This window comes from Sturnus vulgaris, chromosome 12 (assembly GCF_052056855.1).
Source record: "Sturnus vulgaris isolate bStuVul1 chromosome 12, bStuVul1.hap1, whole genome shotgun sequence".
Taxonomy (NCBI): Eukaryota; Metazoa; Chordata; class Aves; order Passeriformes; family Sturnidae; genus Sturnus; species Sturnus vulgaris.
In genome coordinates this window covers 10,785,624-10,800,920 of record NC_142254.1, presented here as the reverse complement: position 1 = coordinate 10,800,920, position 15,297 = coordinate 10,785,624, and the positions used below count along the sequence as shown (strand labels likewise).

General features: G+C 38.1%; 1 protein-coding gene across 7 annotated transcripts in view; it reads right to left on the bottom strand.

Moving 5' to 3' along the window:
• CHD9 (chromodomain helicase DNA binding protein 9) overlaps nucleotides 1-15,297 on the bottom strand; it is a 71,619-nt gene that overhangs the window by 4,135 nt on the left and 52,187 nt on the right. For 3 of the 7 annotated variants that reach the window (XM_014882903.2, XM_014882952.2, XM_014882962.2), the window contains exons 22-37: nucleotides 14,840-14,999; nucleotides 13,821-13,910; nucleotides 12,935-13,038; nucleotides 12,715-12,832; nucleotides 12,000-12,057; nucleotides 11,613-11,655; nucleotides 11,235-11,454; nucleotides 10,914-11,116; nucleotides 9,776-10,684; nucleotides 7,481-7,644; nucleotides 6,243-6,515; nucleotides 5,314-5,482; nucleotides 4,228-4,367; nucleotides 3,550-3,771; nucleotides 2,629-2,757; nucleotides 613-717 (exon numbers count right to left, since the gene is read on the bottom strand). In XM_014882903.2, the coding sequence (XP_014738389.2) occupies nucleotides 613-717; nucleotides 2,629-2,757; nucleotides 3,550-3,771; nucleotides 4,228-4,367; nucleotides 5,314-5,482; nucleotides 6,243-6,515; nucleotides 7,481-7,644; nucleotides 9,776-10,684; nucleotides 10,914-11,116; nucleotides 11,235-11,454; nucleotides 11,613-11,655; nucleotides 12,000-12,057; nucleotides 12,715-12,832; nucleotides 12,935-13,038; nucleotides 13,821-13,910; nucleotides 14,840-14,999 (3,107 nt within the window). Of the gene's footprint in view, nucleotides 1-612; nucleotides 718-2,628; nucleotides 2,758-3,549; nucleotides 3,772-4,227; nucleotides 4,368-5,313; nucleotides 5,483-6,134; nucleotides 6,516-7,480; nucleotides 7,645-9,775; nucleotides 10,685-10,913; nucleotides 11,117-11,234; nucleotides 11,455-11,612; nucleotides 11,656-11,999; nucleotides 12,058-12,714; nucleotides 12,833-12,934; nucleotides 13,039-13,820; nucleotides 13,911-14,839; nucleotides 15,000-15,297 lie in introns of those variants that run through there. The other 4 variants (XM_014882929.2, XM_014882921.2, XR_015806253.1 and 1 more) reach the window with 4 other exon arrangements.

Genomic DNA, 15,297 nt, shown 5'->3' with positions numbered 1-15,297 from the left:
ATTAGCTTAATATAACAAGAGGAATTCAGAACCCAAGTTCTGTTCTTCTCTACTGCAGATACCTACTTTCTCACAGTAATTCTGCTACTATTTATACCTCTATTCAGAGGTATAGACTATACAACACAACCTTTTGAAGTACAAAATATGTCCTTAACTTCCAGGCAAGACAAATTGATAGTATCCCCACTATCCTAATTTCTCAAAGTTTCACACTAAAAGTAAAATAAATCTTGAAAATTAAGCATTTTTCTTCCCAAATGGAACTTTAGTGAAAGTATTCTCATTCTTAAATTATTTCTTGGCTAGCATCTTTACTAAAAGCCCCTGGGCTATATTTAAGACATGAAAAGTCACAGTATTAGAGCACCTTCAACAAAATCTCTAATTTGGGGTTGCCAGTTGCTGTTCCACCCCTTTCTTCTATTCCAACTGTGCCAGCAAAGCATTTACTGAACTAAACTGGCAGGAAGCTGACACTGACTCATGTTTGCTGGTAAAGTAGTATCAGAAATTAAAATCACACCTCTTGGCATGCATTTTTTTTCTGTTTGCCTTGTTTCCTTTCAGATACATTTCATGTCATGGTTATCTTATTCTGCAAATACTCACAGACTGTTTTACAACTTCTCCCCACTCAGGAGCCACTCCATACTCTGGATTTTCTTTCAAGAACCTGCACAAATCCTTCAGAGGGGGAGCAAATGCACCTCCAACCTGAGAAGCAGAAAATAGAAGTCAGTGAATATGTGACAACTGATAAGAAGAAAACACAACATTAATACTGACACTGTTTCATTTTTCCCTTTTAAATAACACAGTACAAATAAAGCCTCACTACACATTATCACACAGCATGATGCAGCTTTTGGCTCACTCCTGGTGACAGATGTGGACATGATTTGTTCTCAATCTACTGAACTCAAACTCATCTATTGAACCCAGTTCGAGACTTCAATATTTGGCATTCACACTAATGTTTAATATTCAATGTTTATTTAGACATGCAATGAATGGAAGAGCATCCACATGAACAGAGAACAGTGAGTATTACCATGAAGTACAATCCTGTTAAACTTTTCCTTTATTCAACAAATAATCCTATTCTCTCATCTCAGTATTCTCTCACCTCAGTCAACTTCTAGAAATACTTCTTTTAAGAGGTTCTGCCATCATGAACTAAGTTCTTGAGGTTTTTAATGCAAAAAAAGCCAAGTTACAGTTACTGATAATAAAAGAATATAAGCAGGAAAGTAAGCTTTTAAATTAATGTATTCAAATCCAGAAAGAAAAAGAAATTCCAGTTTCAGCTTAATATTCTCTATAAACTGCAGCTTAAACTCGTATTTTCTAGGCTACTTTTGGCTCCTCACTACCTGCTACTCAAAGTATTACAGAACTAAGAAAGAAAATAAGAAAAAATGATTTTGGTGACATGGAGAAATTGTAGACAACTTATACATGGAAAAACTGAGATTAATAAAGTATCCAAGTACCAAGTATTGAGTGGAAATTTGAGGCGGAAAAAAGTCATCATGAAAACACAGGTTTTTCACAGTAAACAGAGATCATATCCCTCACTCCTTTATCCTCAACTTTGACAAGATCCCTCAGGGCACAGCTTTTGAAGAGCAGCCACAGCTCCTAGTTTCAGGAGACTCACAACCATTCTGGTTCCCCTTTAGAGCTGCTGGCTCAATACACTGAAGAGATTAAAGACTCAAATTCTGCCTGTACAGACGGACAAAGCTCCTGACCTTAATATAGCAGCATACAAAAAAACCCCATCCTGCTTCCCTTGTAACTACTCTAACAAAAAGAGCAGCTGGCAGTGCCACAAGGGAAAGGGAAAATGCTCCATACAGGGACACAACAGCTCAAAGATTCCCCCTGGACTGCTGCTCTGGTGCTACAGTGACATTCAGAGACACCATCACACCCATCTGGCCAGATCTGTTCAACAGACACCAGTAATGTTCTGCATGCTTTTCCTGAATATTGCCTTTAGCCTCCCCCAGAGCCTATTCAAATGTGTTGTGCTGTTCCCAAACTTTGACCACCTGTAGAAAAATTCAATTCAATGCTTGCTCTCACATCTTCCACTGTTGCCTTTTACCACAAGAATTCCTCTTTTATTCTCCTGTTTCCCCACCATTTCACCTAGAAATGTGACTGACAGCCAATATCTACTGATGCAGCCATAAAGGGCTAATGCCAAACATTACTGGAAAAAAACAAAAAGCAAAATAGTGCAGTACACAGGACTCCCTCAATTCTAAAGGACAAGTTTCTATGCCAGATATATCATCAATACAATTTTAATTGTGCCAAAAATAGTAATGAGAAGATTACAAAAAATCTCAAACTTCTGAAGTTGCCACTCTGATCACAGATTTTGAGCACGTATTTTAGACGCACTGCCTCTGTTTGAGTCAATGGCCCAAACACTGCACCATGCTGAGTGTTCACTTCTATAAACCATGGGCTAAGTTTCTATCTGTATCTTTCATATTTTCATAGTTGCAAAAAAATTACTAGAAGATTCTAATTGACTTTTTTGTTCTGGGCCAAAACTTTAAAACAAAACCTTTCACGGGAGTATCAGAATGGGAACAGGATCATGAATACCTTTCTTGCATTTCTTCTATTAATGAGCTGAACACGTTCTTCACCAGTTAAACTGTTAACATCCAGTTTATTGGGGTTTCGACAACGGTGTCTTTTTTGTTTAGGCCTCCCATCGTGCAGCTGCATCCTCTGTTATAAAGGAATTAAAAAGCCAATTATCTTTCTGATGTAACTGCTTTAAAACAGTAAGATCACTGTGCATTCTCTTGAGTGAGGCATTCATCTGAAGCCAACTTCAACTTTAGAAATATTTTAATAATAGTACTTATTTACTAATCACAATCATTTAATAAGTAGCCCAGTAAACATCACTACATCATCTCTCTGATGCCTCTGCCCATTGCTTTACTAATTTTTCAGTTTTTAACCGTGCTTTAACTGTCTGGAAGATTGCTGCTGTTTTGTATTATCCTCATGGAGAAGCAAGGCTGTTATTCCAGATATCACACACAATTTTCTTACATTCTGCTTAACATTAACAAACCTCAAATTCAGAAGTAACAGCATGGGAAGATCATACCCACACAAACAGCACTACCATTGCACTGTAGAGGTACGAGATACATTCCACAGAAAGTTCTTTAATCCTCTTGCACATCGCTAAACATGCTGTTACACATTTTCAGCTCCCATCATCAGTATGATGGTAATATGCATTTTCTTATCCTAGGTAATTTTTTAAATCGTTAAGTGAAATAATACAAAGATCAATGTCTTGATTTAGTATTGCTTTTCTTGGCTAGCACATTTGTGAAACAAAAAGGAAGGCATGCAGACCTCGCATTCAAAAAGAAATGGACATTTTCCTATATGGAACAGAAGACCAAGGAAATAATTCCCTGTAACACAGAATACAAACCCAAATACACCATATGTGAATATTTTACTATTTAGCTAGGGAGAGGTGGAAGAAATACTCACAGGGATACAAGCTCCTGAATCTTCAACATATCCAGGATGTTCTTTAAGCCACCTTTCTAAATCTTTTCTTTTAGGGGCATCATCACCTGCAAGCCTTGTTCCATCTTTTAGGTTAATAACAGGAACTGGACTCTCTGCATCGAGCATGCCTTGGGACTGTGTGTAAGTGAGTGCTGAGTTTATTCCTGCAGCAACTTGGCAGGAGTTAATACCTGGATTAACCTGGAGAAATTAAAAACATCTGATTTACTGCACTGAAAACAAATCATCACAATTATTTAATGTATGAGTCAATCAAAGTCACAGTTCTGCAGATCACACTCAAGGACTTGGGCACTGCTCATGCCACAGAAACCCTTCAAGCCACTGCCCAATTAGGTCTCATAGCAGATGTTACAGGAAGTCCAAATGTTGCTATGTCAAGCCACAAATTTTTCATAATACATTGTTAAAGTTCATCAGAATTAAAGTAGTATTTTAAAAATAGTTCTTGATATTGTATATATCTAATATTTAATGACACTTCACCAGTTGTCATCTGTGTAATCAAACTATCAGCAAAAAATAACCCAAACACAAAAGTTTTGATTACAAGCTTTTGTGGAATGGTTATGCTCAATTAAGCCGCTAATAATAATTTTGATCTTATTTTTTGGATAGAAAATCAAATTTACTTACATGGTTAGGCTGTTTATTTCTATTCATAAAAAGGACATCAACTCCCTCCACATTCTTCCTTCTTCCTCGTCTCTTTTTGACTACAGGCTGACTGTCAACTATGACTCCATTGGTACTGGCTGTTAAATGACTGGAAGTACCTAATAAATGATGCAATAAAACTTGTGTCAGATGCTTGTTTAGAAAAAGAAATATGTCTGAATAAAAAAAAAGTAAATAAAATTATTTTAATTACATGAGTGCATGTAATTTCTACATGTAACAGCTAAGATAAATTGCCCTTTGTTTTATGACTGTTTAAAGCATTCTGAATACCAGGCTCTGAAAGCCACTTTACTATGAAAATTCATTACTGCCCCTCCAATCCCTCCAAATCAATCTGTACAGGGATGATAGCTGTTGAAAACTGCTGATAACATACACGAGAGGCAGACATCCCTAAATAAATGTTTAGCAAGACCTACATGTTTTGTTGCAAAATTTAAGCAGAAGCTGGCTTAAATTAAGCACCCATTTCTAATAATTTCTAATATTTTAATCCAAATGTTAACTCCTTACTTCAAGCTCACTTTTATTTGTATTATTTTATTTTTTGCATAACTGCTGTTACTTGGCTATGAAACAGGTTGTAGATTTTGGCGATAAATCAAAAATTGATTCTAGGTTATTGTCCTCCACTGCCTCTTTATATGAGACACAAGAAAGATTATGAAGAGTCCAAATTGGCAGAGGCATAAACCTGGAACTCTTCATCTTCACTTACAAAGTAGCCACATTAAGTTCTGAGTTAAACTGATTACTGTCAGTGTACAGTGATACACTTGGTAATTATTAAAATTTCCCTTGGAGGGGGTTTACAGTGTACTATGCCATCATTCTAATAAATGGACATTACATTAATTAACACTGTGAGAAAGTATCAGGTGCTCCAAACTGGAGAATGTCTCTGCACTGGAGAGAATTTCTCCAGGCTGCAGTTTAGAACAGCACTTGCAAACACCTTTCTCCATGCCAATTCATGGACATCAACAGAGGAACCCAGATTTAATACTAGATGACCATTCTGCTCTCTGATATTTTATGTACCTGATTTGGGAAGTGATTTTGGGAAGTTGACAAGGCTGGTTTCTGACGCATTCTGGAGTTCACGTAGCCGAGCCAGATATTGCTGCTGACCCAATGCACCCTCCTCGCTTTCAAATGGCCTTTTCTGAGACAGTCCCTGCTTCTGAAAAGTCAATTTCAAACCACCTTCCTGTTAAATAAATGCCAGGGTTAGAAGAGCTTCTGCTGAAGCAGAAAGAACTACTTCATAATCAGGATTTTCACATACAGTTACTCCAGCAGACTTGAGAAAGAATGAAAACACTGTGTTAGACCTTATGCAATCTTGCTCTTCCACGTACAACCAGAATTTGAACAGAAATTTCATCTGAACTGAAAAACCCAGACACTGGTAAGGTGTTTACCTCTTGAATCCTAGTCCTAGACCCAACTACAAGAGCAAACAGTCACATATTTTTATGTGCTACAAACAGGTCTCAAACTACAGATAAACAAAATATTTGAAGCTTCTAACCTGCATTTAAACCAGGAAATTTTCCTGTAATCCTCTAAAAGACCATAGAATAATAAAGTGCCTGTTGAAATGTTTAAAAAAACCTGAACAGCAGAAATACCTTTTTATACTTAACCAGATTTGTTAGAAACAGCATAAAAGAAGCTGTCTGAGGAAGCATCAGCATGGCAGAAATTTAATTCAGAGGAAAAAAATAATGATTCCTTCCAGTGGCTTATGCAAATTAAAAAAAAAAAAAAAAAGAACACAGAAAAACCCCCTCCCCAAAAAAAACCAAACCCAAACCCCAAACACTGAGTGCCCAGAAGCAGCAGACCCAAATACCCACAAACAAGTGTGTGAAGAAGTGAGAGTGAGAGCAGGCAGCCACTTGCAGGTAAAGCATGCCGCACACCGCAATCGCAACCAGGTCCTAGGGCAATAAAAATAAACATACGTCATTGATTTTCACTGTAAACTCCTTTTCTCGTACATGCTTCTTCACCTTTGACAGCTGGGGTGATTGGTCATATTCTTCTTTTACAGCTGCAAGGGGGGGTGTGGGTGCACTGGGCTCACTGTACTCTGCAGCTGCCCCTGAGCTGTCCAGGAGTTTGGTGGTGTAGAACGATGCCACTGTGGTGCTGTCGTAGTTCCTTCGGGCTGAAGGCCATTTACCCTTCAACACTGTCTGACAAATGCTGTCCAGTCGGTTAATCATAACTCGATCCTAAAAAAAAAAAAAAAAAGAGAAAATCATTTTGTAGGACCAATGCTTACCAACACTGTTACATTTTATGTATTTGCTCTTAATTCTACAGAGAATAGAAATGGCAACATTTTTATCACTGGACTTGGACTTGAAGATTTTGAAGTTCCTGGATTTGTACTGATTTGCTGTAAATCTCTGAAAGCACTTCCATACCTTATTTCATTATTTACCTCTAAACAAATATGCAATTTCTCTCATCTGTACAGAGTCTGGTAAACGACTGAAAGACACTATCTCCCTGATTTCTAAAGGAAAGATATGGTAACTACCAAAGCAGTATTTGTATGTGTGGCTTAGAGTCACTGCTAGCAGGATCTGCACCTGTGAGCAGCACCATAACATACAGCAAATAGCATTTATAAAACTAAATCTACAGACAATTATTCATGTCTTTTTTTAGCTTCCAAAACCATGTGATTCCTCATTCCCATCCTTTGGACACCAAACACAGATAACAGTTCACACACCTCCGTAACACACAGTTCTCAGGTCCCAATAAACTCAGCTAAGTACATGAGGACTACAGAAACTACTGGATTTTCTCATAATTTCACAGTTATTTGTCGAATAAAATTTGAGCCTGCTAAAATTACAAGTTCTGTAAGCAAACACTTATTTCTGAGTTCAAGATTCTCCCTTGTATTTGATAAAAGTTAACTTTTTACACTTTGAATGCCATTTTTCACAACATGCCAAGGACCTGTGACATTAAAGTTACACTCTCCTACAAAAATTATGAAAAGTAGTATCTAGACTTAAATGCATGTTTCAGGAGTCAACATAACAACACCTAAAAGGTCCTGAAGCTCAAATCCTATAGCTGTCTCCCCTGCTTCTTGGTTCCAACATATTTAACAGAATATTAATGTTAGAGCCCACCTTCAACTACTACTTTGGTTTTCAAAGTTGCATTATGAACTTGCCTTTGGCCAGTAGGATGCAGCCAACATGTATCCACCTTGTAGGAGATAACCAGAATTTGGTGTCCCATTGTTCATCTGGAAACTGTCTTGTGTCTCATCTTGTGTGGTGCTCAGAGAGGCCACACTCTCTTCATCATAGGCTTTTATATGTGGAGTTCCTTCTGCTAAATAAAACCATCAAAATCATTATGTTGTAAGGGAATTAAACACTCACTGTAAGAAGTTCAGGTGAACAAAACACATACAACAATGTCCAGAGAAAATCCAAACACGAAGTTAAACTGAAGAATTAATCTCTTAGGTTTTTCAGGCTGGTTCTTTTCTAGGGATGTAAATTCCATACACATTCCTGTCAGTATTTTGAAGCTTAAGATGTTGAACATTTAGCTATTTGGAAACAGGCATGATTCAGAGTAATCTAACAGACAATCTTCACTCAACGTATTTCCTCTCTAAGACAACATGCACTGAAGTATAGAATTAAATAGAACTCAAAGGTGTCTATCACCAGCACATAGCAAATCCATTGGGATAGTACTTTAAAGAACAGCCCATTTCATTTACTACATGGAATACTGGATGTTCCATGCCTTGAACATATGTGCCTACATAATTCAATTGTTCAATTTTTAATCACTGAGGATTTTTCCTATTATCTCTCCAGTGTGTCCTCTGACTTTCTTATATTTCATCATTAGTATTCCACTTTTGCCTCCATGCAGACAATAACAGAAGTTTCACTATGACATGGGGAAACAGTCTGCAACAACAAAAAAAGTGCTGTCTGAAAATATAACTACTACAACAGCACAAGGAGTAAGAGGGGCAGCTCTTCAGAAATTAAATTTGTCCTTAACAATAGCTCTGACTGAGTCATCTGATAGAAACCAGCACTCCCTTCAGAGATGCTTCAAATGTGGAAAGTATTCCAAAGGGCTGTTGCCCTTGCACAACCAATGGAATAAAACCTGGGCTTAAAATTAAAATACAGATGTTTAAATTTTCCAGCATTTACCAATCTCTTCAACATCAACAGCAAAATCACCAAAAAACCAACCAACCAACAAACCAAAGAAAAAACCAAACCAAACAGGCCGATTGATTTATGGGACTCTGCACTCTGAGTAAGGCAGGATTACTTGCCTAAACAGACTGAGCTGGCACAAAACAAGGCTAATAGTTGGACTTGTAGCACACTTATGGTATCCACAATCTCTGAGTATTTATGTTATATAAACATTCCTTTGCTGTCATTGTTTTACTGTTTACACACAACTGTTTCCTCTAAAAATGTCCTTTCCCTGCTACAGGCAGCAGCACATTAGTCATTTTCTGTAAGTGGCATTTTACTTGCCCAGTAAACTGACCCCATCGTTTCCATTTGACATTTCCATGGACAAGAAGATCCACCTGATTAAGACAATGCCTTTTTCCTATAGGTATTGGAAAAAAATAGGTTCTTAATCCCACTGCCTACCTTAATTTCCTTCCCTTCTCTATTACCATTTGTATCACACAGAGAAATCTTTCCACATTCTGAGTTTCAGTGGGAGAAGCAGAGGCCACTTCACAGCAGCAAAGTAAGGAGTATATTAAATAATGAATGGTCGCATTATTAAAAACTCTGAATCACTTTATCAGAGGTTTTTACTTCTAGTTTGAAGCTTTCACTGTGTCTGTGTTGTGTGGTCTTAGATGCTGCAGTCACCTCAGTCTTGCCTAAGCAGTTTTTTTTAAGTGAATTTTTTGAGGTTTTAAGTGAAAATTTTCAGTGCAAAAACATTGTTTGGGCACCTCCAGTTCACAACAGAAAGCAGGTGACATGACTCGAGTTGGGACAGAAGGAAGCTTGCTGTTTCATGAAAGAACAATGAGGAAGCTACATAGACAGGTGAGCAAGAGTGGAAGAAACAAACAGGGAAACCTAAAGGATCTGTTTAGAAAGAAAAAGAACCCATAGCAGGGAATCCACACACACAGTGTATTTCCAGAAAACACTGTCCATTCCACTCTCCCACACATGAACCACATGCACAGCAACCTTGCTTAGGGAGCCAGCCAACACATCCTAAATACCTCACCCAAGGCACTGATAAGAAGCAAACAAAAAGCAGTATTCCTGAAATTCTTCCAACTCACTTGGAAGAATCAAGCTAATATGTTTATTTACATTTACTTTATGTTTAATCAAGTTTACTTCTGTGAAATTTAACAGCCTTTTTTAGACATTTTTTCCATTAAGAACAAACTAGTTTAGTAAAGAGTTATACTGCAGAAGTAAGACTACACACATACCACGTTTCTGTGCCTCCTCTTCATCACTATCACTCTCTTCAGACGATGATGATGACGACGACGATGATGATGAGGACGATGAGGAAGAGGATGAAGATGCTGAAGAACAGGATGAAGATGATGAAGAGCTAGAGCCAGATCGGGAGTGGGAACAAGATGAGGAAGACGAAGAGGATGAAGATGATGACCTGGAAGAACAGGATGATCTATCTGAGTCAGAGTCTGAGTCAGAGCTAGAGTCAGACCCCCTTTTGCTGACTCTCTGTTTTTTGGAAGCTGGGTTTGGAGTTAGAGGCTCTGTCCTTGCTGCCACCATGCGCCTGTCTGTCTCAGCCTTCACGCTAGGTCTGTGGTCTGTCATTTGTATTGGGGTGCCATTTTTGGGGCTCAAAGGTTCAGATTTCAGTATTGTTTGTGTCTCCTCCGTAGACATAGATTCCTCTTCAGAAGACTGAGGGTCCTCTTTCAGATTTTCATTTTTAGCTTTTGTGTCCTCAAAAGCATTCACTTTAGCATCTGACAGTCTTGACTGAGGTGTAAGAGGAGAAGCAGATAATGCCATCTGGTACTGGTGCAAGAGTGGAGTAGAAGTCCTTGAGAGAGCCACTTTGTTTTGATTATAGTTCCTCTGGGCAGACATAAAGGAGAGTTCAGGATCACGAAGAATATGATAATCTGTCCTGCTAACTCCGTGCTTAGCAGCTCCAATAAGTAAATCCCTGTCGTGAGTCCCACATTCCCACCAGACAGGTAGGTCTGGGTTTGGCTGGCACAGCTTTAGCCGCTCAAACAGCTGCGGGTGTCTGAGAGCCTGTTCTCGCACTTTCCGCAGGAGCTCGATGCGGTACAAGGTCCGGGAAGCGCGCTCCTCTGTGATGGGCTGGATAAAAATGTTCGGGTCCACGAGCTCTGTATTAAAACAAAACAAATGAGATTCTGCCAAAACCAACATATCAGTTCTTTAGACTAGACTGATCAGTTAATGTATGTCTCCCCATTATAAGCTTTCAATTTTATGCTCAATGTTTCCTTAACTCTTCCTCCCCCGTTTTTATCTTCCAACACATGAAAGAAAAACCTTTTCAAGGTAAGCATTGACAACACAAATTGAAAAAGTGAAAACATACACACCACCCACCTTCTTTTGAGGGGAGACGACAGACTCTCCTGCACATTGACATAAATGCATACAGGTACTTCTCCAAGCTCTCATCTGTTTTCTTGTGCAGCCGAGCCATTGCTCGAAACTTGGTCCAGTCAAACCGTCCCCTTTCAGGGTCAAACACCACTCCAAATGTGGACACAACTCTGTAAAAGTCAGCTTCTTCTCTTCTTGTCCATCTTGACCAGCAAGAAAAAGATGTGAAATTCTGTCAATTTCTTCAGTTTCGCATATTATGTCTTTACCATTTTTTACGTAAGGGTGGATTGAAAAAGTACATTTGCATGCTGCACTTACCTTTGCTGTCTTTCAATCTTAGCAGCCATCTTTGGATTTAGTGCAGCTTCTTCATATGGAAGCTGCATCATACTGGTTTGTACTGGGAATGTTGGCTGGACCTGCTGGGCCTGCCTGTTTTTACTGGTTCGTTGATAAGCTGTTATCAGGCGGCGCAGACGCGTTGTTAAGGCAGACTGAGTGGGCCAATAGATTTTGTCCCCTTCCATCATTTGTCCATCTACATGAAAACCAAGTCATGGGAAAAATAAAGAAGTTGATCATTGCTGGTGTTTATTGTTCTACACTAGGTAATCTATGTTTTAGCTAGGAATCACAGAATTAAACAATTCAAAACACAAAAGCAACTGGCTCAGATTTGAAGTTTTATGGATTTACCTCCATCTGCTATTACAAGATCACCTGGGGATGAAACATCATCCTGCAAAAAAACAAAAGTGAAACACAATTTAGAAGACAGTCCTCTCCAGAGATTTAGGTTAAAAGTACATCTTACAACAATTCCTGAATATGACAAAGAACAAAAGTACCAAATAGTTTGGATAAATGGCTAACAGGGCACACAGCAGAACTATGCAACAATTCCCTACCATTCCCACCCACCCAGACAACTTCAGAAACACACCGAGTAAGTTTTATCCATTTAGAGAAATACAGAAAAAAAAAAATCTACTCAACAAATAGGTGGAAGAAGTACATTACAAGTGTAAGTGTAATGAAGTGTCTAAGTGAACGAGTGTTAAAAGGAGCTATTAACTACCATACCTCTATGTCATCTTTAAACAGTGCTGGTGCTGGTTTATATTCTGGATCTTCTACATCCCTGTTAAAATTTTAACACAAAATAAGCTATTTTAGTAATGTTTTACATGCTAACTGAAAAGTTCTTACACTCTTTTCAATTAAGCAAAACTGATTTAAATTTAGCCAGATACTGTATTTAGTTTTCTGTTTGAAATGAAGGAAGTATTTCATAGCAGCTTTGGCTTGAATCCTGCTCCCCCCAGTTCACTGTATCATTCAAAGGTATTGTTTGTGACCCCAACTAAAAACCTCAGTGATGAGGCAATGAATAAAAGCAGTTCTCTCTTCCAGCAGTTATCAGTAATTCTCACACTGATCTACTGGGGTCACTGGTCAGCTACACAAGACTAAGGCATCAAAAGCTGACCTGAAATCAAGTTAAACAGGTCTGAAGCACTCCACTTCTGAATGCTTTTTTCACTTCAGTATCTAAGTAGTATTTTTAATATACCAACACAAGGTAGAATCTTTGTTAACAAGTTGCTGCATTTTTCCCTAACTGTAATCCCAAACTTCAGTAGTTGTTATATCATTTCTCTTTTCCACCCTAAGGGAGTAAAACCAAAGTAGTATTATAACAATGACACCACACTCATGGAAAACCAGTTAGGAAGAGAATAAGGTACAGCATGTAAATTCAAATTTGTTTGCTTTAAGGCCTCAAAACATTCCATACCCATCCATATAATCATTTGCTCTCTGTTCAGCAGCAACTGCTTTCTCATCTGGTTTTCCAACCCTTTCCAAGAAGCAAAGAGCTGGGTCTGCTCTGATAGTATTGTATTTTTCATAACCTATAAAGGAAACAAGTGGCAAAAATTCAACTTCCAGAGTAAACAAAAACAACAAAAAAAAGCATTAAGTATAGGGTGTTTTTACACGGGGAAGTTACTTACCATGTTTAAAAACTCCAATTAGAAGAGATTTATCTGCTTCTGCATCCCACCACTCAGCAGGAACTTCAGAGTGGTCTGGCTCAGGAACCCAAACATCAATTTCACTGAAGAGAATCACCAAGAGCATACCAACATCAACACAATTCAGAGGAATAAATTTCTGTATTTTCTTAGTACATTTCTACTTTATGTTGGACTTTAAACTGCTCTTCAAGCACACAAATACAATAAAACCAACCATACAAAACATCCAGACAGCTTGGTATTTTATATTTGAGACCAGTAACAGGGAAAGAATACAAAAGCAAAACCAGTATACAACATTCTTCCTCTCTCAGTGAACTTCACCAATTCCCAGCAGCTTGTGCTTGCACAACTTTGCAAACCAAGGATTATCTGTGTTAGTGTTTAATAGCATGGGAAGGAAAGTTCTTCACTAGTATTTCTGAATCAAATTACAACGTGCTATCTGCAACAAGCTCCTGTAGCACTGAATTCAAGAATTTCCAAACAGCAATACTTGCATGAAAAAAAAAAAAGTAAAAAAATAAAGGCATTAATGGAATACACAGCACATAATCAAAAGCATGTGAAAACCTGCCAATTATCATGTCAAGTATATAATTCTATCTTTCACTCACTTTTTCAGTCTATTTGACTCATATTATTTTACTTTATATAGCTAAACTCATACAGAGGAATCAGGACTTCCTCATGTCAAGCTGATGAAGTGTTTAGCAAACAAAGAGAAAACAAAAACATGTTCCTCACAGCCTAAGGATAAACACATTTAGTTTTAACATTTCTTATTTAGATCTAGGCAGACTCTTGAATTTTCATCTGACATTTGAAATAAACAAGTAAAAATACTCTCTCTATAGTTCACCTGGCATCAGTTCCATCAAAGACCTTTTGGAATTCATTACCAATGACTTCTTGTTTTAAGTAATACAGCATTCTTACTCGAAGTAAGACCCTAAATAAAGAAAAACAAGAAATACAAATATTACAACTCCAAAAGCTTTCAACAATTGTGGATGGTTTTGTTTTCTTTTGTAATATCACAGAGGTTTCAAATCATTTTCCTGAAACATACTTCCTTCAGTTTTAAGGGGGGTAACATCCAGCTCATACGACCTAAGACTTTTTATTGTCATCACATTTACAAATTGTTCCATGACAAAATTTCTTTCAAATCCTTATGACCATGGTCAGCAGAACACTCTTCACTTGCTTCACATAAAACACTTTAAGAACAAACTGCAATTTCCCTTTTCCTGCTTAGAGCATGGCCTTAGAGAGGATCAAGTGAGCTGACAATGAACATCCTCCCCTTAACCTTTCCATTCCTTGTCACTCTCAATTTGGTGCATGGCCCCAATGACTTGTCCATGCTTTGCCTCAATTCTTGACTACAGCTGCATGAACTGTCCAAGTAGCATATGACAAGTTTTGCTACAGAAAAATAATTTATCCAAACCGAGCTCTTTCACTGCCATGAATGACTAAGCTTTCACAAGCTGGTAGCTCAGATTCTCTGAAGCCTAGAAAACGTGCCAGGGAACCAGCATGTAAGACTGAGGGGCAACAACTTCAGTGCTTTCAGTCTCTTTGATAAGCACTCCCACTCTTTAGTCCCTTGGCTGCTGCAAGGCATCCCAAACATGTTAGCAAGAGATCTCTCCACAGACAAAAACAGTTTCTTCAAAAATTGCAACAGAATTATTTTACATGTGAAATCATCTGTTCACCTCCAAATACACCACAACCTATTTATTCTAATCAAACTAACACGATTAAAACTTCTTTCTTCCTGCTGCCACAACAATTTTAATGACTAAGACAATGAGAAACTAGAAGAAAAAACAAATATCAAAAGACATTCACACTTCAGCTACTGCTTACTTGTTGCAATGGTGTTTTATGTGCTTTTTGTATCCTTCATCTTGCAATAGATGTTCTGGATTGTATTTTCGAAGCCATTCTGCTTTGTGTATATCAAAAGTGCTAGCCTGGGTCTTCACTTTTTTTCCTTTTCTTCCTCTAGGCACAGGGGCTGATAAGCCTATATAATGTAAAATATTAAAGGTATAGATATAGATGCCCACAATGCTTATAGTTGCTATATCCCCTACAGGTATTGTGATCTGCAGTGCAGGGACAACACTAACATCAGTCCCTGTCTCAGAGCATCTCTGGAGTACACATCACCAGTAAGGGCAAACAGGAGAGGGGGAAAAGAGGAGTGTGCTGTCTGTCACCTACAATGAAACAGAAAAGGTTCTCATGGACTGAAATGAAAGCTCACACCGAACACCATTTGGGTAAGCCATCAAATCCAAGGCAAAGCAGCAATGACACCT